Raw genomic sequence first — 24,774 nt, forward strand, 5'->3', positions numbered from 1 at the left:
TTTACGGTTTGGGCTGCCTTGTAAATTGTATGATGGTCAGTTGCATCCCTGCCTCTCCCCACTAAATGCCGGTAGCTCCCCCTCCCCCCATTGTAACAACCAAAGATGTCTCCAGGCATTGCCAAATGTCCCTTTGGATGGCTGTGGGGCAGGGGTGGGGGAGGGGTGCCTCAAAAGCAGCCCTGTTGAGAATCTCTGCTCTAGAAGCATCAACCCTTAGGCACCGGAGGTGTCAGGACACTTAGAGCTCCAACTCAGAGACCGCTGAACCCAGTCTGCCCCTGTGTCCCAGTCACTGAATGGACCCTCTATGCGCCCTCCGGGTGATACTACCAGCACCCAGAGCCCTGCCCTGCATCCTTCTGAACAAGATGGTCCAGTTTCTGGATCTCTCCTTATTCCTGCCCCCAGTTCCTAAAAGCCCAATTCACTTACCTAGGATGTTGCTATGTTGGATTAAGGGCTCAAGAGACTTTAAAGGATTTTATCTACTGATTTGTTTTTGTGCTTTTAAAGCCATTTGGGAAGGATTTTGTGTTTGTGTCTCATAAATTTAAAAGCAAGCTGCTAATTTCATCATTTCTCTTAAAGGGTGTTGATCCAAAAGATGGAATTCCATATGAGAAGAAATTCTGTGAAGGTATGAATTGTAAAAGTCAGTGTACTTATTCCAATAGAATATTCTTTTCTAGTCTGAGTCAGATTGAAGCAAACAGGCCATCCAAGTGAGGAAGTGCCTGATGCTACAACATAATGTTGACCAATTTACATTTATTTTTGTGACAAATTAGAAAATGACATGAAAAAGATTATAGACAAATGAGGCAGAATCAAGACAAAGCAAAACTGAATTTGTTTAATAGATTCCTTTTTTAGGGAATTGGAAACTTTAATGATAATATTAGAAAAGGCTGTAAGATAGATAACAGGGTAACTGAAATCCAGCACTTCTCCAAATAAGAAAATAAGTGGAGGTGATAATTTTCAGTCTTCTCTGTGTCCTCCTCAATACACTACAAGGTCAGACGCCTAGACTTGTACTGACAGAGTCCTTGTGTCGACTGGGCTAAAGACTCATATCTGGGTGACTTGACGGAGACCTCCAAGCAATAGCCATTGAGAGTTCCAAAAAATACCTGACCAAAAGCTCTATATTCTAAATGCCCAATGCCACATACACCTGGGCTACCAGTGTTCTTAGGAGGAACCTATTACCACCCACATAGTACTGAAAACCTGGTCCTGGTGATGCCCAAAGGGTCTCAAACAAGACCCTATGGTAGCATCACTGTTTTATGTTTAGACAATGCTTTCCCCTAACATTTAGAAGCATTTCATTCATTCATTCATTCAACAGATATTTCCTGGACACCTATTCCTATTATGCACCAAGGACTATACTTGGCTCTGAGTTTTTATGAGCAGACGTGATACAGTCCTTGCCCTCAACCAGCTTAAAGTCTAATTGTCTGTAAGCTATTAGAAGGACAGGATGGAGGTAGAAAATGTAAGGACCCGACACATAGTAATGCAGTTTAGAAATGCTTGTTGGATGAATAAAGGAATGCATTAACAAATAGACAAATGAATAAGTAAACTCAGATCTAAGTGAAATGCTGGTGTGAGGCTCTGGGTTCACTGTGGGAAGCCTCTTGGATTCCCCAAATCCCAACCCCTCCTCAATGTCCTGGGCCTTCTCAGTCCCCATTTGTGCTAGCTGTCACAAAGTCCTGAGATAGGGAGCTGCTGGAGTGAGGCTGGGCCATCCTCGGCTTGATTTGGGGCCTTTGGAGGTGGAGGAAGTAGGCTCTCTTCTCTGACTCTGAGAGGCACTGATTGATTCTTTCAGGATCTTAAGGGATTTGGAAGAGTTCATGTATCCCCCATGGATGAATGATTCGTGTAGATGGGCCTTAGAATCAGATTAAGTGATTCTTAACCTCCAAACATATAGGGCTGCATAGAGATTTTATCTCTCCATCTCCCCACTAATCAGCCATGATTGTCCATCCAGTGCTTTTGTATATATAGATTAAGGACATTAAAAGACCATAACATCTTTGAAAAAAATCAAAATTGCTCCATGAGATTACTAATTCCTAAAGTGGATATTAACAGAAATGAGTGTGTTTTCCAAGGAAGCAATTTTCAGAACCAAAATTTAGGGCATATTTCTGAGTTCAGATAAAGTTTTGATGCTTTTATTCATCTATCATTCACTCAAGATGTTGCACAGGTGTTTGTTTTATGCTGAGCTAGGAAGCACACCTGCATCTGCACAGCTTAGCTGGCAAGTTTCAATGGCCTGGAAATCTCATTCAGCTCCTAAATGCTATGCCGCTCACTCTCCAACACTCGAAAAGTGGCAACGCATCACTGTTACGATGCTCTATGCACAGAATACACACCAGGGTATGTGCTCACCTAACTACCCAAGCTGGAGGCTCCATAAATAATGCAAATAAATTGTGCCACCTAGGTTCACAGCCCAGGGGAATCATTTTGCTGGGAGACTCAGCTGGGGCTCATTTTCACATCCCTCCCGATTGGATCACAGCTTCACAGATGTCTTTGGTAAGTAATTTGGGCAGTAATCATGCGGGATGTGCTGACCTCTGTGTTTGTTTCCCCCTTGCTCTCTATAAATGTGATGCCAGATCCAAACAGGTGCAAATTTCCCTTCTCAGCACAATCTGCCATCAAAGGCACATCCATAGCCATTTCAGTTCAGTTCAGTTCAAACACTGTGATAAGAACAACAGGCTCATAACAAGAGCTGTCTCGTCCATTAGAGAAGGAGGATGGTGCCCCTGCCGGGTGGAAAGGAAACCTGGGCATAGTGGGGAAGCCCTTGTTGTACAGCCACCTCGGGATGTAGTTCTCTCTTCAACCTCCTGTAAAATGAAAACGCTGATCCAGGGAAGTTAAACTACAAGAATTATACATTCTTCTTTGATCCCTTTTCTCACACTGAAGAAATCAGACATGAACCTGAATACTCTCTGATGGAACCTCTCCCAAGTTCTAAAACTGGGCAAACACAGACCTCCCTTGTAAAATGAGCAAACAGAGAAACATTTGAACATAGAAAAAATGTTCATGGTCTCCAAAGAAAAGAACTCTTGAAAAAAGCTTGCTACAGGAAAGTGAATTTTGTAAGATATTAAATCCAGATTCTCAACAATAATGTGAGGAGATTATACTCATGAAAAAGGAACAATCTGAGGTTAGGGAAGACTACTTTTAGGTGAAACAATAATGGCCTGATGTAAAAATGTGAGGGCCATACTGACTAGCAAGTTGGACAATGTAAAAAACAGTGAGAAAACCAGTCAGCCAAATTCTGGAACTCACATAAGAGGCATATAGGTTAGGTCCAGGAGATTGAATAGGAAACCTGGGGGAGGAGAACGCATCAGACAGAGAGGAAGTGGTGACCAAATAAACAACAAAAGATAATTTTCTTGAGTTGAAGAAATCCTTGACTTTAATCCAAAACCCCACTGAACTCCAGAGAATATAAAAGAGACTCTCCTCATCATGTCTTGCTTTTCCATTATATTCCAAATATAAAGAAAAATCTTGCAATCATTCAGCCCAACAAACAACCAGGGGACATACTAGGAGGAAAATTCCTTTCGACATCAGACTTATCTTTCAATGATAAATTTCAGAAAATAGGGGAACGGCCTCTACAACATTTTGAGGATAGTGTGTCAAAACTGCTCCAGCTGCCAAGATATGGTTCCTACATGAAGGCCACAGAAATGTATTCTCAGTCATTCAAAGATTCAGAAAATATAACAGATTTATGCTTTCCTGAAAAAGATTATTTTAAGAAGTATTCCAGTCTCCCTGAGCATGGTATTATAAAAGCAAAGCCAAAAAAAATTATTACTAGATTTAATTACATGAAATCTTCAAATGTATACAATGTCCAAAATTCATAAAATTAAAAGACAAATGAAAAACTAGACCAATATTTATAACATATAAGACAAGATTTAAATTCTCTAATAACAAATAGTTCCTGCATATCAATAAGGAAAAAACAATTTAATTTTTTAATGATCAAGAACGTGACCAATAAATATAAAAACAGTTTCATCTTCAGTAGTAATCAAAGAAAAACAAATTAAAACAACAATGAGGTATCATCTATCATCTGTCAAATAAGCAAAGGTTAAAAAGTGATAAAGGCCTACTTTTAGCAAGAATATGGTGAAAGGGACATGTCTAATGAGAGTTTAAGTTGCTAGAACTTCTCTGACAGGCAACTTGACAATATGTATAAAGTGACATTATAATGTTTGTGATTTTAACAAGTAATTCTGCTTCTGAAAATTTCTCTTTAAAACTAAGGAGTCATTTGTTCAAGAATCTATGTACATGAGTATTCATTAAAGAGTTATTTATAAGAGCAAAAATGAAAAAAGAAATTCAAAAAACAAAATAGGGGATTAGGGGTGGAGTCAAGATGGCATACTAGGAGGATGCAGAATTTGCGTCTCCTCACAACAAGGGCACCTACCAGGCACCAGTGGGGGACCACAGACACCTAAGGAGATGGGAGGAACCCCCAGCAACCGGTGATCTCGCCTTTTGGCTTGTTGCCCGCCCCCCTTTTTTTTGCTTTTTTTGGCTTTGGTTTTATTTTACCTTGTTGCAGTTGTTTCAATTATAGTTTTGTTTCTCCTAATTTTTTTTTTTTTTTTTTTTTTTTTGAGGTACGCAGGCCTCTCACTGTCATGGCCTCTCCCGCTGCAGAGCACAGGCTCCGGACACGCAGGCTCAGCGGCCATGGCTCACGGGCCCAGCCGCTCCGCGGCATGTGGGATCCTCCCGGACCGGGGCATGAACCCGTGTCCCCTGCATTGGCAGGCAGACTCTCAACCACTGCACCACCAGGGAAACCCTCCTAATATATTTTTTATCTTTCTAATTTTATTTTGTTTTTTATTCTTTGATATTGTACTGCTCCTTTCTTCCTTTTTTTTTTTTTTTTACCATGCCATGAAGCTTGCGGGGTCTTGGTTCCCAGACCAGAGGCTGGGCCGGAGCTCCCGTATTGGGAGCTCCAAGTCCAAACCGCCGGACTAACAGAGAACCTCAGACCCCAGGAAATATCAATTGGAGTGAGGCCTCCCAGAGGTCCTCATCTCAGCACCAAGACCCAGTTCTATCTAACTGCCTGCAAACTCCAATGCTGGACGTCTCAGGCAAAACAACCAGTAAGACAGGAATACAGCACCACCCATCAAAAAAAAGAAAGAAAGAAACGACAAAAAAAAGTTACAGATGAAAGAGCAAGGTAAAAACCTACAAAACCAAATAAATGAAGACGAAATAGGCAAGCTACCTGAAAAAGAATTCAGAGTAATGATAGTAAAGATGATCCAAAATCTCAGAAACATAATGGAAAAGATACAACAAACATTTAACAAGGATATAGAAGAACTGAAGAGCAAACAAACAATGATGAACAACACAATTACTGAAATTAAAAATACTATAGAAGGAATCAATAACAGAATAACTGAGGCAGAGAAAAGGATAAGTGAGCTGGAAGATAAAATGGTGGAAATAACTGCCAGGGAGGCGAATAAAGAAAAAAGAATGAAAATAATTGAGGACAGTCTCGAGACCTCTGGTCCAACATTAAATGCACCAACATTTGAATTATAGGGGTCCCAGAAGAAGAAGAGAAAAAGAAAGGGTCTGAGAAAATATTTGAAGAGATTATAGTAGAAAACTCCCCTAACATGGGAAAGGAAATAGTCAATCAAGTCCAGGAAGCACAGAGAGTACCATACAGGATGAACCCACAGAGAAACACGCCGAGACACATATTAATCAAACTATCAAAAATTAAATACAAAGAAAAAATATTAGAAGCAGCAAGGGAAAAGCAACAAATAACATATAAGGGAATCCCCATAAAGTTAACAGCTGATTTTTCAGCAGAAACTCTGCAAGCCAGAAAGGAGTGGCAGGACATATTTAAAGTGATGAAAGGGAAAAACCTACAGCCAAGATTATTCTACCCAGCAAGGATCTCATTCAGATTCAGCAGAGAAATTAAAACCTTTACAGACAAGCAAAAGCTAATAAAATTCAGTACCACCAAACCAGCTTTACGACAAAATGCTAAAGGAACATCTTTAGGCAGGGAACACAAGAGAAGGAAAAGACCTACAATAACAAACCCAAAACAATTAAGAAAATGGTAATAGGAACATACATATTGATAATTACCTTAAATGTAAAAGAATTAAATGCTCCAACCAAAAGACATAGACTGGCTGAATAGATACAAAACAAGACCCGTATATATGCTGTCTACAAGAGACCCACTTCAGACCTAGGGACACATACAGACTGAAAGTGAGGGAATGGAAAAAGATTTTCTATGCAAATGGAAATCAAAAGAAAGCTGGAGTGGCAATTCTCATATCAGACATAATAGACTTTAAAATAAAGGCTATTACAAGAGACAAAAGACACTACATAATGATCAAGGGATCAATCCAAGAAGAAGTTATAACAATTGTAAATATTTATGCACTCAACACAGGGGCACCTCAATACATAAGGCAAATGCTAACAGCCATAAAAGGGGAAATCGACAGTAACACATAGTAGGGGACTTTAACACCCCACTTTCACCAATGGACAGATCATCCTAAATGAAAATAAATAAGGAACACAAGCTTTAAATGATACATTAAACAAGATGGACTTAATTGATATTTATAGGATATTCCATCCAAAAGCAACAGAATACACTTCTCAAGTGCTCATGGAACATTCTCCAGGATAGATCATATCCTGGATCACAAATCAAGCCTTGGTAAATTTAAGAAAATTGAAATCATACCAAGTATCTTTTCTGACCACAATACTATGAGACTAGATATCAACAGCACATTAAAAGGATCATACACTATGATCAAGTGGGGTTTACGCCAGGAATGCAAGGATTCTTCAATATATACAAATCAATCAATGTGATAACCCATATTAACAAATAGAAGGGGAAAAACCATATGATCATCTCAATAGATGCACAAAAAGCTTTTGACAAAATTCAGCACCCATTTATGATAAAAACTCTCCAGAAAGTAGGCATAGAGGGAACTACCTCAACATAATAAAGGCCATAGATGACAAACCCACAGCAAACATCATTCTCAATGGTGAAAAACTGAAAGCATTTCCTCTAAGAACAGGAACAAGACAAGGTTTCCCACTCTCACCACTATTATTCAACATAGTTTTGGAAGTTTTAGCCACAGCGATCAGAGAAGAAAAAGAAATAAAAGGAATCTAAATCCAAAAAGAAGGAGTAAAACTGTCACTGTTTGCAGATGACATGATATTATACATAGAGAATCCTAAAGATGCTACCAGAAAACTACTAGAGCTAATCAATGAATTTGGTAGGGTAGCAGGATATAAAATTAATGCACAGAAATCTCTGGCATTCCTATACACTAATGATGAAAAATCTGAAAGAGAAATTAAGGAAACACTCCCACTTACCACTGCAACAAAAAGAATAAAATACCTGGGAATAAACCTACCTAAGGAGACAAAAGACCTGTATGCAGAAAACTATAAGATACTGATGAAAGCAACTAAAGATGATACAAACAGGTGCAGAGATATACTATGTTCTTGGATCGGAAGAATCAACATTGTGAAAATGACTATACTACCCAAAGTAATCTACAGGTTCAGTGCAATCCCTATCAAACTAACAATGGCATTTTTCACAGAACTAGAAGAAAAAATTTCACAATTTGTATGGAAACACAAAAGACCCCAAATAGCCAAAACAATCTTGAGAAAGAAAAATTGAGCTGGAGGACTCAGGCTCCTGGACTTTAGACTATACTACAAAGCTACAGTAATCAAGACAGTATGGTACTGTCACAAAAACAGAAATATAGATGAATGGAACAGTATAGACAGCCCAGAGATAAACCCACACACATATGGTCACCGTGTCTTTGATAAAGGAGGCAAGAGTATACAATGGTGAAAAGACAGCCTCTTCAATAAGTGGTGCTGGGAAAACTGCACAGCTACATGTAAAAGAATGAAATTAGAACACTTCCTAACACCAAACAAAAAAATAAACTCAAAGTGGATTAAAGACCTAAATGTAAGGCCAGACACTCTAAAACTCTTAGAGGAAAACATAGGCAGAACACTCTTTGACATAAATCACAGCAAGATCCTTTTTGACCCACCTCCTAGAGTACTGGAAATAAAAATAAACAAATGGGACCTAATGAAACTTAAAAGCTTTTGCACGGCAATGGAAACCATAAACAAGATGAAAAGACAACCTTCAGAGTGGGAGAAAATATTTGCAAATGAAGCAACTGACAAAGAATTAATCTCCAAAATATACAAGCAGCTCATGCAGCTCAATATCAAAAAAACAAACAACCCAACCCAAAAATGGGCAGAAACCCTAAATAGACATTTCTCCAAAAAAGATATACAAATTGCCAATGAACACATGAAAAGATGCTCAACACCACTAATCATTAGAGAAATACAAATCAAAACTACAATGAGGTATCACCTCACACCGGTCAGAATGGCCATCATCAAAAAATCTACAAACAAAAAATGCTAGAGAGGGTGTGGAGAAAAGGGAACCCTCTTGCACTGTTGGTGGGAATGTAAATTGATCCATCCACTATGGAGAACAGTATAGAGGTTCCTTTAAAAGCCAAAAATAGAACTACCATAAGACCCAGCAATCCCACTACTGGGCATATACCCTGAGAAAACCATAATTCAAACAGTCATGTACCACAATGTTCACTGCAGCACTATTTACAATAGCCAGGACATGGAAACATCCTAAGCATCCACCGACAGATGAAAGGATAAAGAAGATGTGGCACGTATATACAAAGGAATGTTAGCCATAAAAAGAAATGAAATTGAGTTATTTTTAGTGAGGTGGTTGGACCTAGAGTCTGTCATAGAGAGTGAGGTTAAGTCAGAAAGAGAAAAACAAATACCATATGCTAACACATATATAGGGAATCTAAAAAAAAATAGTGGTTCTGATGAACCTAGGGGCAGGACAGGAATAAAGATGCTGGCGTAGAGAATGGACTTGAGGACATGGGGAGGGGGAAGGGTTAGCTGGGACAAAGTGAGAGAGTAGCATTGACATATATACACTACCAAATGTAAAATAGATAGCTAGTGGGAAGCAGCTGCATGGCACAGGGAGATCAGCTCGGTGTTTTGCGACCACCTACAGGGGTGGGATAAGGAGGGTGGGAGGGAGACTCAAGAGGGAGGGAATATGGGGATATACGTATGCATATAGCTGATTCACTTTGTTATACAGCCGAAACTAACACAATACTGTAAAGCAGTTATACTCCAATAAAGATGTTTAAAAAAATAGGGGATTAGATATTTAAAAATATATTGCATCCACAAAATGAAATATTATGCAACTGTTAATACACATATTATAGACACATTTCTTAGCAAGAAAATATGTTTATGGTAATTTGTTAGGCGGCAAAACCAGGTTACAAGATAGTAATATATGGGCCAGTTTATATGAATATATGTGTGTTCATGTGTACAGACAAAATAATTTGAAGGTTATAGATCAGTATGTTAACTTTGGACTCTAGAATTCTGGATAACTTTTATTCTAATTTTTCTTCAATGAATTTTTGTTATGTATGTACCAAACATTTGAGGGATTGTTTTGTTTGGTTTTTAAGCAAATAGCTAAGGAAACCAGCTAAAGAATACTAAAGCATTACTTTTTTAATCTTCATAAAAGCCCTCTAACGTAGGTGTTATTACAACATAGCCTCACTTTCCAGACAAGTACTCAGAAATGTTGAGTAGATAGCCTAAGGTCACACAGCTAAGAGGTGCAGAACTACTTCCTGTCAGTGTCATCTTGAACAAACCACCTAACCAGAAACTCTGTAGATGATGAAGGAAGGCCATGAGCTTCAGTGAGCTAAGGTCTGTGAAAAAGCTTTAGAAACTGTATGTTGGATTCAAACCATACAAAAGTAGATTGACACACAGCTCATGTGGTGCAGTGGTGGTAGCTAACCAGCCTGGTCAATGTCCTCATGCTTGACCTTCCTATCCCACACCTGGCCTCTGGAGGCTGAGGTGAGGGGTGCCTTTCGCTTTAGGGTTCCCTTGGGGAGGGCAGCCTCTCACTGGAGCTGGCAGCTCTCTCCACAGTGTGCTAAGTCTCTGGGGAAGAGAAAGACCCATTGAGAAGATGCTTTAAGGAAATCATTCCCACAAGCCCAGTAGCCAGCCCCATCCTGGAATCCAGACAATTGGAATTTGGATTGTAGCAATTTTTTATTTGCTATTTGCAACAACAAATGAATTGAAATAACTGCAGATCAGCAGTTGTTGGTTTGGGTTTGGGTTATTTCCCACCCCACACCCATCCCTTTTTGGCAGTAAAGTAGTAGTTCTGAAAAGTGACTATGAGAATGGCAATGAGGAACCCATATTGGTCATAATGGTAATTGGGATTCATTAGTATCATCAATATGTCAATAATGCTATTGATGGTAGAGACAACACTACAGTTTTAGTGTTAGTTTGTCATCTGTTTCAAGCCTTTGATGTTCTAGGATTCTTAAAATATCTCTCCAGGGGCTTCCCCGGTGGCGCAGTGGTTGAGGGTCCGCCTGCTGATGCAGGGGACACTGGTTCGTGCCCCGGTCCGGGAAGATCCCACATGCCGCGGAGCGGCTGGGCCCGTGAGCCATGGCCGCTGAGCCTGTGCGTCCGGAGCCTGTGCTCCGCGACGGGAGAGGCCACAACAGTGAGAGGCCCGCGTACCGCAAAAATATATATATATATCTCTTCAGGTTAATATTCCTCTCCAAGCTAAAAGTTAGCCTGGGCACTCCCAGCCTGGGCCACTTCTGTGGGATACCATTTGATAAGAATGAAAGATGGGACAAGAAGAATAAAAGACAGAGATTTTGCTCAGAAAGTTGATGTTGAAAATGAAGATTTATCACTGAGTTATTGTCAAAATAATGCTGTATACATACCCAAATCTCAATGACTTAAAACAATAGTCATTTCTCCTCACTCACACAGCTGTTCTAGGCTGGGCCCTGTTGGTCCTCGCTCCAAGCTGAAGCTTGGGTCCAGGTCTGCTCCACGTGTCTCTCATTTTTCCTTGGTTGGGCAGTCTATCCAGAGCATGCACTTTTCATGACAATGTCAGAAGTGCAAGAGGGCAAGGCCCTCACACAAACATATTTGCTACATCATGTGCACCATCAACCCATAGGCAAAGCAAGTCACATGGCCAAGACCAATAGGGAAGGAAGTAATCTGCCCAAAGTGAAAGAGGGAAGAGAGGGAATGTTTGCTCTGCTGCTTTTATCTAATCAGATATGTTAAATATTCAGTGGAGAAAAATAAGCAAATACAGAAATTATGAAGAAATTATTAAAATTTCCCTTGTGCTACCACCCAGAGAGAATCATTTTAACATTTTGGAGTATCAGATTTGTTTTTTTGTTTTTGTTTTTTGCGGTACGCGGGCCTCTCACTGTTGTGGCCTCTCCCGTCGCGGAGCACAGGCTCCGGACGCACAGGCTCAGCGGCCACGGCTCACGGGCCCAGCCACTCCGTGGCATGTGGGATCTTCCCGGACCGGGGCACAAACCCGTGTCCCCTGCATCGGCAGGCGGATTCTCAACCACTGTGCCACCAGGGAAGCCCATCAGATTTGTTTTGAAATATTCTTTTAATATTCTTCTTATTGGGGAAAAAAGAAGATATAAAGTCAACATTAGAACCAATTATGAGAATATTAAAAAAAAATTATCCCCACTATCTTAAACTTTTCTCTTCCCCAGTACTCTACCCTCACTACGCATGCACACACACACACGTGTACACACTATGTTGTCACAAGAGTAGCAAGTGAGCAATTGGCAATGCTCCTTTTTTTTAAAAATTAGTACTAATCATAATCGTTTTTCCACATTGCTACTTAGTCTTTTTACTCATTATATCTGTCAGTGTTTCATACTATCCTTTTCAGTGTACAAGCCATAACCCACGACTGGATATTAAGCTGATTCATGGTTTCATTTTCTGGCCAGTATAGATCATACTCCTTTTTTTTTTACTTATTATTTTTTATTGAAGTAACATCAGTTTGTAACATTATATATGCTTCATATGTACAACATTATATTACAACTTCTGTTTACACTACAGCATGTTCACCACCAAAAATTTAGTTTCTATCCATCATCATACAGTTGAACCCCTTTACCCAGTGCCCATCGGCAGGTGCATGGATAAAGAAGATGTGGCACATATATACAGTGAAATATTACTCAGCCACAAAAAGAAACGAAATTGAGTTATTTGTAGTGAGGTGGATGGACCTAGAGTCTGTCATACAGAGTGAAGTAAGTCAGAAAGAGAAAAACAAATACCATATGCTAACACATATATATGGAATCTAAAAAAAAAAAAAAAAAGGTTCTGATGAACCTAAGGGCAGGACAGGAATAAAGATGCTGGCGTAGAGAATGGACTTGAGGACACGGGGAGGGGGGAGGGTAAGCTGGGACGAAGTGAGAGAGTAGCATTGACATATATACACTACCAAATGTAAAACAGATAGCTAGTGGGAAGCAGCCACATAGCACAGGGAGATCAGCTCAGTGCTTTGTGACCACCTAGAGAGGTGGGATAGGGAGGGTAGGAGGGAGATGCAAGAGGGAGGGCATATAGGGATATATATATACATATAGCTGATTCACTTTGTTATACAACAGAAACTAACACAACATTGTAAAGCAATTATACTCCAATAAAGATGTTTTAAAAAAAAAGAAAAGAAATGGAAGCATAGAGAACTTAAGGATCCTGCCCAAGATCAATCAGATAATAAAGATCAAAACCATGATTAGGAAAAAAAAGAAGATGTGGTATATATATACAATGGAATACTACCCAGCCATAAAAATAAAAAGATGAAATCTTGCCATTAGCCACAACATGGATGGACCTTGAGGGTATTAGGCTAAGTGAAATAAGTCAGATGGAAAAAAAAAATACCATATGATTTCACTCATATATGGAATATTTTTTAAATGCTCCTTTTTAAAAAAGACTTCCAGTTTTTAAAACATTATCTATAGAGTCTCTTCATTTGCACAGAGAATCAGGTTAGGTATAAGTGCCATGCCTAGCGGACACCCATGATGTATGTTGAGCTCAGATGTCTCCTGTTTTGGTTATTTGGGTTTTAATGTTTGTAAGCAAAATATCACTAAATCCTAACCCAGGACCTACCACGTGCCAAACACTGTGATAGGAGCTAATGACACAGAGGTGAAGAGGATGGGAAGAGCCCAGGTCCTCAGAGAGTTTCAGGCCTTGTGGGGAAATGCAAGTAAGCAAATAGGCAATTCCAGAGTGTGAGCTGCTGTGATGCACGTGTGCTTCCCAAACTGGGAGGAAGGAGGCATCGGAGGCATCCATCCCAGCAGACCTAGGAAGGAGTGTCTTAGGGGCTGAAAGAGCACGTGCAAAGGCTCACAAGTAAGAGGGTGCAGAGTTATGAGAAGTTTGGTGGGGCTGAACTGACATTGATCCAGCACAAGGTCTGAATGTAAGCGAAGAGCCTAGGAAGGTGCATAGGAGCTGATCTCAAAGGACCTCAGAGCCACATTAAGGAACTCAGAGTTTATCCTGAAGGCAATAGGAAGCCGTCAAAGGGGTTTAAACTAGGAAATAGCATCAGTCTGACTTGAATTTCAGAAAAATCACCCTGGTTTCAATGCGCAGGATGGATTACATTGGTGGGGGGCGTGGGGGAGGAAGGGGGAGCAGGCCAGAAGCTCAGCTAGGAGTTTGTTATTATTCTAGTAAAAGTATCCTAAGCTAGAAGAGTACCTTGGGAAGAAAAGAAATGGACAAACTCAGAAGTTATCTAGAATCAGCAGTGGGTATGTAGTTTTCTCACACCCTGCCTGCTCTGTGGACTTTACATCCAGCTCTGAATAGACCACCCTCCTCCAGCCAGATATCTCAGGCTGCGGTTAACCCAGGGCTGTTCCCAGCATCCTTGCATCTGGGGAGGCTGCCTGGACTTCATCTCCCCAGTGCATATCTTCCCTGCAGGGTCTAAGCCAGGCTTTGGAGACTCTACTGGAAGAGTCTGCCCTCCTACAAAACTTCTGGTGCTTCTGGTTCCTCTGCACCAAACTCCCCTAACCCTAGAGGTTGTGGTGGTCATATAATTTATTGCCCAAACTTGAGAGAAGAGGGATCATTACTGTTAATTATGTGAGGACAACAGGCATTAACCCAGACCGGCCCAGACATATTGGGATATATAGCCACCCTACTGATGGCACAGAAGCCACTTGTGAAACTGACACCATGAGCCCAGAGGGGAATTTCAAGCCCCTAAATTATCTCTGTATAAAATAATCTTGGACTTTGAATCAGACATACCTGTGTTCAAATCCTGGCTTAGCCACTTACCTTTACTTATTTTCTCTGAGCTTTACTTTCCTTCTGTATAAAATATAAATAATGATAGATATTTCATTAGAAATTCAGGATGATTTTATAACAGATGTTAAAAACTGGACTATTTATTTCTACCTAACTTTCAAGTGAGAGCCTTAGACAATGTGGGCCAACTAGTCCCACCTTCCACAGTCAGATATTAGAAGGACTTCAGCAGGACCTGCAGAAGAAGGGAGTGAAAACCATTTCTGCAACCTGTAGCTTGAGGCTGAGAATCGCTAGTGTCAGTATGGCAGTGGGGTTCCGCTGTCCCCGTGGGGGAAGGGCAGGGTGCTTCCCCTCACTGTAGGAGGCCACTAGGAGACTTGGACAGGTGTCTTCGGAGACTGGGGTCAAAAAAGCTGGAGTCTGACACTCTTGTGAGTAATGTAAGGGTGGTGACTGAGTTATCAGGACAGAAAGAGTGTGTGTCCTGGGGCAAGGATATGGACCCCAGGAAGGGAGAGCCAACCTGGGCCATTGAAAATCCTGGAGAGGATTGCCTGGATTTGACCTCAATGTGGGGATTAAACTCCAGATGACCAGGGGCTGGAGCATGAAACTTAAGTGACTAGTGAGGATGAAGGGAATGTACCAACTCCACAATGGGATTTATTAATTCATTAGAAAATAACAATAAGAAACACATTAACATAAATAACATATTTTTATAACAACTTTATTTTCTGAAACAAACAAACAAAAAGGCTAAAATAATAGCATTCTTTTCTACTTTTGTGAATCTCCTTGATATCTGGATAGAAGACAGCTAAATTCCCCTATCCGCTTCTGCCTTCAATCTATTTCTGTATCCATGTATGTGGCCTCTTGAAAACTCCATTGTACGCTTATGAGTGAATTAAAATAAAGGTAAATCAAGTTTTAGTATTATGATGATAATAGTGATCTCATGAACCCTCTCTGAGGGTCTCAAAGATCCCCAGGGGTCCCCAGACTTTGGGGAGAACCACTGTCATAGCGTTTTCCCACTGCCTCCAATGTCCAAACTTTGAGGATTTACAAAAGAAAGATGTGGTTGTGGGATACTGCAGTGTAGTTTTCAAAATTCTTCACATGTCAGGGAAGAGCTTGCACTCTAAGACAGACCGCTGCAGGGCAAAATGGGGAAGCCAGCAGCATGGTGTGGGCTAGTCCCTCAACCAAAGTATTTCTGGAGCACATTGGAATGTGCGAGGTTCCCCAAGAGAGCACCTGCGCCCATCAGACTATCCTCAGTCCTCACTCTGCCCACAGGTTCCCCTATTTGAGAGCCTTTTAGTGATGTCACCGCAAAGAGAGAAAGCCTCCAATATTTTGGCTAATTCAGCATGTGGAACCCTTTTAAACTGGGTTTCTTGTCACTGTCAGAGTCACCATTTATGAGGGGTCAGTCAGGAAAATGAAAGCATTCCAACAGAGGGGATTTAATATAGGGGATTGGCTACCCTGGTAGATTTGATACGGGAGCTCATTACACAGGTATTAGAACAAAAAGGGGGATGCTGAAGTTATCAGAGATTAATCATTGCAAAAAGCAGCCGCTGACTGCAGGGCTAAGGAGCAGCAAGGAGGCAGAGGTATTACCAGAAGCTAGAGGGAGGGGTGCAGCTTGTGTTTGGACTACTGCACAGCCTGTACTCTGACTGCCAAGGGCACACAAACCAGCTGCTACTGAACCACTGAGGAGTGTGGAGAGGAGCTGGAAGTAGCACAGAAGGCTGGAGGCTGGAAGCTGCTGGGGGATGCCGACCTCAACTAGACGCCAGAAAATAGTTCCTCCTCTCCTTCTCTCACCCCCACTTGCCCATCTCCCACCTCCACCTCTCATTGGCAGGGAGACTCAGAGGAATCTGGGAAGTGTAGTTTTCAGAGTCCAGCTCCATAGCACAGAGCAAAGATTAGAGGGGTGGGCTTGGAGCCCAGAGGCCATTGGTGTTTACCCAGCACATGCTGCTCAAACCCTTTCAGATCAAGTCTGGAATCAGTTCCAGCCAGCACTGGGCACCAGAAAGCAAAGATGTCCAAGGGCATTGAAGTGCAGCAGAAATCTTATGTGTTGGCTCAAGGCTGGGTGACTGAAGGGGAACAACTGTCAGAGGCCAGTGCTGATTTCTCAACCCCATGGGCCCTGTGGATTCCGAGGCCTGGTTGGTGGTCAGCATGGCCTCAACCCAGTAAAGCCTCATTTCTTTACGTCCTTATTAACCTGGGACCCACCTCACCCAGGGAGCACGCACACTGGTTGTTATTCAGTTAATGCCAGATTGTCCCCTCTTCAACTGCCTTTAGGAATCCTTCCCAAAATGACAGAAGAGGGCAACAGCCAGAAGTTGTCTTTTAAAATGAAGCTGTGACCTTTTTCCAACCTGTTCAGAAGAAAGAGGTTCTGAATTTGGATTCTGTACCACTGACTGTGAAACTTGAAAGTACCCGCTGACCCCTAACCCCGCCCTATAATCCCTCCATGATCTCATGTTCCACGAGGAATAGTAATGGGACCACCTCTTCCAAAGTGAACATTTGGCTGGGGTCTGACTGTGGGAATGCATATTATCAACCACGACCCTTCAGGAAGCCCCAGCGTGTTTGGTGCCATTCCTTTGCTGCACCAAGTAGTAAATCATATTCTGGGAAGAGCAGTAAGTGCTGTAGAAAAACAAGTATTCATTGTTCATAATAGGCCATTCTGCCCTTTATGAGACTAGTCAACATGTCTTTGCTTTTGTCTCCCTATAAGGCAGAAAACACTCCTGCCGATACATCACCCCATCCCAACTGTGCCCATCGAAAAGGAATTCACAGTCTTGGGTATCTTTCCTGCACCAGCCCCCCTCCCCTCCTGCTCATGCCATCCTCTAATTAAAGCATTGCGACACCCAAGAGGCCTGTTTACAGCTAATTAGATTAGGAGTGTGTTCATCTGGAAAGATATCTGTAGTTCAATGAAGAGAGTGTGAAGAATCACCCTCATGGTTCCACAGAAACTAAGGGTTCTGAGCCTCACTCTGCCCTCTTCCTCCTTAAAAACACCTTAGCGTCTCTCCAAGATGTCCTTAGCAGTCAGGTTCAACATGAGCTTCCCATATCACACAGAAGACCTCAACTTAGAAAGGTTTCAACAAAAAACAAAGAGCAAATCTGAAAACACTTTCATGCTGTCTTAGTTTTTTTTTCTTTCAAAGGAAAAAACAATCACTGCTTGAGTTGTTTTGTTGCAGAAGAAGGGGAGGTAGAGAGATCATCAAGGCCAGCAGTAGACGCTGCCCTCCTGCCTCTTCCCCATCTGCTTGAAAAGTATTTCCAAAATATTAGATGCTGCATTTCACTGAACCAGAATTGCATGTCGAGTTGCGGGGAGGCGGACAGGAAGGAAGGAGAAGTGATTCTGAAATACAATTTCCCAAATGTTTATTTTGCTAGCAAAGGCTGTTGCCTGTACTATTATAAAATCTTAGCACGACCCCTGGCAAGCTGTTGTCTGTAGGGTAAGTAGGCACAGATTGAATTTCGTGCTGTGTCAAGGACAAAATGTACCCTTAATCTGGCTGCAGAAAATGCATTTTCACCTGAGAGCAAAGCGGCTCCGATCTTCCAAGCCCCTATGCATTTTTTTCCTCTCTCTGAGATGATTTTGTAAATCAGCCTAGGCTACTCTTTATTAGCCCACAGGTGACACAGGCAGTATCTGAGCTCTCACCCTGCCTCTCACTAACCCGCCCTGCCTCCGCTCTCTGGATTTAGCAGTGAGCATAAAGCTTCCATTAAGCATAAAGGCTGATTTTCATGGTGCATAATAAAATATGGAAATTCTATCTCTGCTAACGTCATGTCAACTCCAGAAATATTAAGAGTCAGAGTACTTTTTTATTATTTTTTCCGATGAGGAAAAGCTGTTGTTTAGTAAAACTGGACAAAATTGCATTTTCTGCTCCTCAGACATCTTGCAGGCTGGCAGATTAAAGATGCTAAACAATGAGGAGAGAAGCCCCAATCCTAGTTATTTCTCATTTATTCTGTCAGAAAAAGAGAGTTGTATGCCCCATGGTGAATCCTTTTCTCCAATAGCAATCAGGCCACAGGAGACAGAATGTTCTTGTGTTGCCTTTCCCTGTTCACGGGCACAGGCCACACGGGCTGTTGTCTTGAGTCCTGATCAATCCAATGCCCTTTTCTTCTTGCTCAATGTGAGCATCTGGGTCTCTTACCTGCCAGCAAAGTCAGGGGCTGTTGCAGGCTCATTCTTCTGAAAACGTCAGTGATCTTAGCCCTCACTGCCTTCTGCAAGAATTAAAAAGACATAAACACTGGTTGTTATGAAAAACTACAAGAGGAAATTATTTTAAGCTCCATACTTCTGAAAGGCATTTATAATTACTCAGCCCACATGCCTGTTCCCCCAGCACATTAGATAGACATCTCCGCATAGATAGTGTGTCAGTAAACACCTGTGCAATCCAGTGTGTTGCTAAGACCAGAGAACAATCCCTTGCCCTCTAGTTAATTATATCTACCGTTTTGCTACACTCTCCCTCAAGTTCCTCAGCCATAAAATAGGTTTCATGGAAGTGACTCTTCATAGGGGGGCATTTAGAATCTCAAATCAGTTGGCATGTGGGAAGAGGACAACCCTAGCATTTAAAAATAATTTTGGAAAGTTGGAATCGATTGCTACATACCGTTCACTCATTGGTTCCCTCAATGCCACTCCTGGGGGAATGATGAGGACAGCAATTACCCAGCCCAGCCCTTGCCAAGGTCTGGGGGTCAAGACTGGCTTCTGTGTGATCTTGGGGATTTCCTGCTTAAGGCAATGACTGGAGGATTGGTCAGAGGCAGGAGCTCAACCATCATTCCTAGAGGGAAATTATGAAATACAAGGTCCAAAGATTCCAGAAGCAGAAATTGAGGACAGCGTCACCAAGAATTTAAACCCTGATTGATAAAGAACCCAAAGGTAAGTAGATCGAGAAGAACCAAAGGGTATATATACACAATGGAATATTACTCAACCATAAAAAAGAATGAAATCATGCCATTTGCAGCAACATAGATGGACCTAGAGATTATCATACTAAGTGGAGCAAGTCAGAGAAACACAAATATCACATGATATCACTTATATGTGTAATCTAAAAATGATATAGATGAACTTATTTACAAAAAAGAAATAGACTCACAGATATAGAAAACAAATTTATGGTTACCAAAGGGGATGGGGGGGCATAAATTAGGAGTTTGGGATTAACGTATATGAACTAGTATATGTAAAATAGATAAACAACAGGACCTACTGTATAGCACAGAGAGCTTTATTCAATATCTTGTAATAACCTATAATGGAAGAGAATCTGAAAAAGAATATATATGTGTATATATGTATATGTATGTATGTATGTATGTATGTATGTATAACAGAATCACTTTGCTGCACACCTGAAACTAGCACAGCATTGTAAATTAACTATAATTCAATTTTTTAAAACAGAAGCACCAAAGAGGTCATGCTCTCACACTGATAACATATTAGCCAGCAAGAAGGGAGGGTAGGTCAGCACTTCTTAAAGGACTAATTATTAATCAAGGAGGGTATAGGCTCAGCTGCTGTGAAAGAAAGAATCTGCAAATTAGTGACTTCAGATGGAAATGTGCTTTCCTCTCATATAATAAGGTGTGATGAGAGTCGGAGGAGGGTACCTCACAGAGGAAGGGCAGGGCAGTCAAGAAGGTCAGCATTTAGCTAATGCTTGACTGATGAGCAGTAAGTGATCAATAAAGACAGTGAAGGAAGAGGAGGAGCTTGTGACAAGCCTGGAGGTCTGAGGGGCTGCAGGTGGTTGAGTGGTGGGAGAGACAGGGCTGGGAGAAGAGGCTGGGGCACTTGGTGGTGCCACATGGAGGATGATGTTGAATAGCGGCTGTAGTCTGTAGAGCAGCCTTTCCCAAACTTGGCCAGTCACTGCAGCCATTTAGGGCACTTCTTAAAAATAAGAAGTCTAGGGCCCCACCACAAACCTACCCAAACAGGATCCATATTTTAAAGAACCTCCCCACGAGATTCTGGGATACGCCACTGAAGACTGCGGCACTAACTCAAGTTGGAAGGATAGAAAGAGCGAGGTTTTGTGACAGCTTCTTGGTAGAAGGTGAAACAGAGGAGAGAAGGAAAATGAGATCATTTTTATGAGTGAGATAGTGGGTTGGAGAGCCCAGCTCAGGCCTGGTCATGAGGTGGCCCAGTAACGGCTTCCCATGTCCTCACCTCTGTAGCTTGACTGTGGACTTTGGGTTTCTTCTAGAATCTATGCTTGGATTTTACCTCTCAAAAGAAAACTACCCCCGCCTCAGACAAATAGCAGCCTACTGCTTCAGGAATGACTAAACCTTAGCAAAATCCGATGATGGTATCTTGAGTAGACTTTTATGATAAGCACCCTTTGTTGCTGTTTCTGGCCCTTAGAGGAGTTATTTTTTCTGTTTGTGAAAGAATTTTTTTCATTGACCCCATGAAAGACTGATTTGTGAACATGACATTTTTTTAAAATATTGACTGATTGATTGATTTGGTTGTACCAGGTCTTAGTTGCGGCAGGCGGGCTCACATTTTAAACTCTTGTTTTCTCACTTTTATGAATTTGGATACAGTTCTCCAATCCCTCTGGAAATGATGATGGAAGGAATTGAATTTGTAGAAAACGTCCAACTACACAATGCATTTTCACTGGATATGGGGCAGTTAGATAAAAGCATCCCTCCACTCATTCGCTGAATGAATAAATCATGGGGTTAGAAGTTAAATAGTAAATAGTAGAAAAAGGAAAAGACTAAGAGGAGCTGACAAGGTAAAAATAAAAAGAGCTATTTTCAGGCAAAATGATGAAAGATTGTTGCCTGCCATTCTGTCCTCTTTATATTTACTGGTCATATTTGCTAGAATTCTTTATTTGACATTATCTTCATTGCTCCATAAGTTTTTGGACTGGCATAGGGTCAAAGATGAAATGCTATACCTTTTCCCTGAAAATCACTTATTTAGCTCAAGTTGAAGTTTAAATGTGCATTGAATAGACCTCATCCCTGGGACTGAGCAGTTACTGTTACTGATCTGCTTATATGTAGTATGTTGTAGGCTGCTGAATTTAGAGGTAATTTGTTACATAGCAATAGATAACTGGCCAATTTTGTGTTTGGGGTTGGTCGGAGTGGGGGAGTTTGTTGGTCTTCCTTGTATATAATATGATGAATTTAGCCTGTGGTTTTACATATGGCATAGCCAATGCTTAAACTCTTTTTCCCTACCCCTCTTCTGCTGGCTCCCTCTTACTAACCTTACAGGACTTACACTGGATAACATTTCTTTCAAGATTCCTTACCCAAGTCTCCACATGTGGAATAGGGATCTTTTCTATTACCCTGGACTTCTTATGAATACCACTAATAGCTAACTTTTATTGAGCACTTACAATTCTAAACTTTAGGCACGGATTAGCTTTTCTAATCCTCTCAGCCACCCAATGATATAGGTGCTGTTATTTGTCCATTCTATAGATAAGAAACTGAGTGAGACACAGAGGAGTTAAAGAAAGTCTTCCAGGTTACTCAGCTGGGAAGTGTTTATTTTCTGTGCCCCTCTAGACTGTGAGCTCCACGAATAAGGCACAGTGGTCAACAGAATGCCAGTCTGGCACTTGCTGTGTTTCTTAATCTCCTTCTCTCTCTCTCTCTCTGAATGTAATGAATTATAGGGCCACAGGGACCTCAACAGCAGACTCGTCTCGCTGCACATGAGTTGCTAAAGTTTACAAATCTAACTCAGGGTTACATTATGTTCTTAAAGTTGTCTATATCAAAGCATTAGCTGAGTGAACAGTGCTGCCTGCTCTAGTTAAGCCTGAGATTACAGAGGCAGAAACCCAATGATTTGTTCTCTCCTTGTTCTCCCAGAACTCCATCTGCCAGGCCCCGCTGGAAGATAAACCTCCAGAGCAGCAGAGTGCACGGTTCTCTGTGGCTGCCTTTCCCCAGCATGTGTCAGGCCAGAACAGGCCCTGGGAACGTGAGCGGGGTGTGTGAGTAGGTGTCTCTGTAGGGTCCACGTAACATTTCAGTACTTATCCCCAGAACACTCATTCTGCATTCTTTATAAATTATGCATGGCTTCCATAAAAGAGAAACACAGAGGAGGAAAAGTTGGAGACAACTCTAGAGATATCTATAGGCTTCTGAACTTCTTACCCAAAGCAGTGTCTGAGAGACCGTCCCCTCAGCAGGCAGTCAGGAAGCCTCATTTTCAAAAACTAGCAAACCCAGCTTAGCCAATGTTGTGATTCCAGGAGATCTGGCAGCTTAAGGGAAAAGCAAGGACCAGGTACAACAGGGCTATCAAAAGCTGAGCTTATGAGGACCCCTGCCTGTTCCAAGCCTCTCCTTTCTTAGTTCCACCAGAACCTGGGTTCAAATCCCAGCACCACTGTTTACCAGCTCTGTGACTTTGGCAAGTTATCCAAATTCCCTCTAAGTTCCCTTCTCAGTAGTTTTTCTGGGCCCTGCTGCCCAATGTAAGGGATTCTTCCACCAACAGAAAACACAGAAATCCTCCGTGGATCAGAATGAGTGATGGGAGGTGCCATCTTAAAAGGACCTTTTTCAGTATCTCATTTGGGTTGAGGCATGGTCATTTAATTTACTGCTGTTTGTATGAGACCTGGGTACTTGTTCTTTTTTTTTTTTTAATTTATTTTATTTATTTTTGGCTGCCTTGGGTCTTCGTTGCTGCACACAGGCTTTCTCTAGTTGCGGCAAGTGGGGTCTACTCTTCGTTGCAGTGCACGGCCTTCTCATTGTGGTGGTTTCTTGTGTTGCGGAGCACTGGCTCTAGGCGCACGGGCTCAGTAGTTGTGGCACGTGGGCTCAGTAGTTGTGGCTTGTGGGCTCTAGAGCACAGGCTCAGTAGTTGTGGCTCACGGGCTTAGTTGCTCTGTGGCATGTGGGATCTTCCCAGACCAGGGCTCAAACCCGTGTCCCCTGCATGGACAGGCGGATTCTTAACCACTGTGCCACCAGGAAAGCCGTAGACCTGTGTACTTGTTCTTTCTTAAGAGGTAATATCCAGCTTCTGATACACAGTGGTTGCTCAAAAAGTGATTACACGAAAAATGGTATACACTTGCCAATTATGACATAAAACATTTTTATGTCATTGATAAAATCAGAAGAAAACTTGAAGCAATGCAGTAGTTGATTTAATACTCATTGAGTTTCTGATGCTCTTTACAAGTCTGGAAAATTTTTCTTGTTAAATATAAAGTCTTTCCACATATGCACATTTAAGGTACATTTAAGATGAGTTTCCTGAGAACATAAATGCTTAAGAGGAATAAGCAGGAGTTCATGAGGGAGATCTTAATTTGCATATTTCCTGCCTTAAATGCCTGAAGTATCTTGAGTATAATGTTGCTTAAATAAGGCTTTTAGTGTTTAAGGTGATAGGACTTAAACATTCTCTTTTTGCTAAGGTCTATAAAACCTTTGGCTGTTACCTCTCATTTTTAGCTACCAAATTTCCTAAGGAAGAACAAATAGGTTGAGGCTTCCATTTGTCTGCTCAAATCTTTTCTATTATCTGGCAATAAACTTTATTCTTCTTAAAACCTGGGACGATCCACTTGGAAAGGGAGAGACTAGGTGATCCATCCTAAACATGATGCTTTACATAGTGTAGGCCTTCTGCTTGCCGACCTGCTTCTCTCACTGTCTTTTGATCCTCCCAACAGTCTTATTGAAGTGGATAGGATATAATGAGAAATGTCAGAGCTGGAACAATGGTAAAGCTACATTTTCCTTGATTTTGCACAGTTAGTAGTAGTAAAACCTTGCCATAACACCATAAGTGAAGTCGAAAATATTTAACCAGGAAAACACAAATTTGCGTTATTTCAAGGTTAATCAAATAACCAGGATACACCTATGCAGTTTACCTTCCTGGGCCTTCTAGGGCTCAAACTATGGAATGCAAACCCACCCTGATCCCAGGTATAATTCAGCACCTGGTAGGGATGATTCCACAGATGGTGGGGGCTTCTTGAAGAGCAAAGGGTCCAGGATTCTCCCAGGTAGTTGAGACCATTTCTTCAGGTTGATGCAGAAAGATTGAGCTGGGAGAATCCTGGGGACATGGAGACCCCA

The 24,774-nt window shown here is 41.5% G+C and overlaps 1 protein-coding gene across 6 annotated transcripts in view; it reads left to right on the forward strand.

The window, feature by feature from the left end:
• Positions 1 to 24,774, forward strand: part of AOAH (acyloxyacyl hydrolase) — a 166,966-nt gene that overhangs the window by 66,527 nt on the left and 75,665 nt on the right. For all 6 annotated transcript variants that reach the window (XR_016394296.1, XM_089917521.1, XM_089917519.1 and 3 more), the window contains 2 exons: positions 592 to 640; positions 2,480 to 2,574. Coding sequence is in view for 5 of the 6 variants with exons in the window: in XM_089917521.1 (XP_089773647.1) it covers positions 592 to 640; positions 2,480 to 2,574 (144 nt within the window). In the remaining variant the exon portion in view is untranslated. The remainder of the gene's footprint in view (positions 1 to 591; positions 641 to 2,479; positions 2,575 to 24,774) is intronic.

Source organism: Delphinapterus leucas, chromosome 9 (genome assembly GCF_059928025.1).
Source record: "Delphinapterus leucas isolate spDelLeu-1000000601 "Yukka" chromosome 9, BTC_Dleu_Yukka2, whole genome shotgun sequence".
NCBI classification, from domain to species: Eukaryota; Metazoa; Chordata; class Mammalia; order Artiodactyla; family Monodontidae; genus Delphinapterus; species Delphinapterus leucas.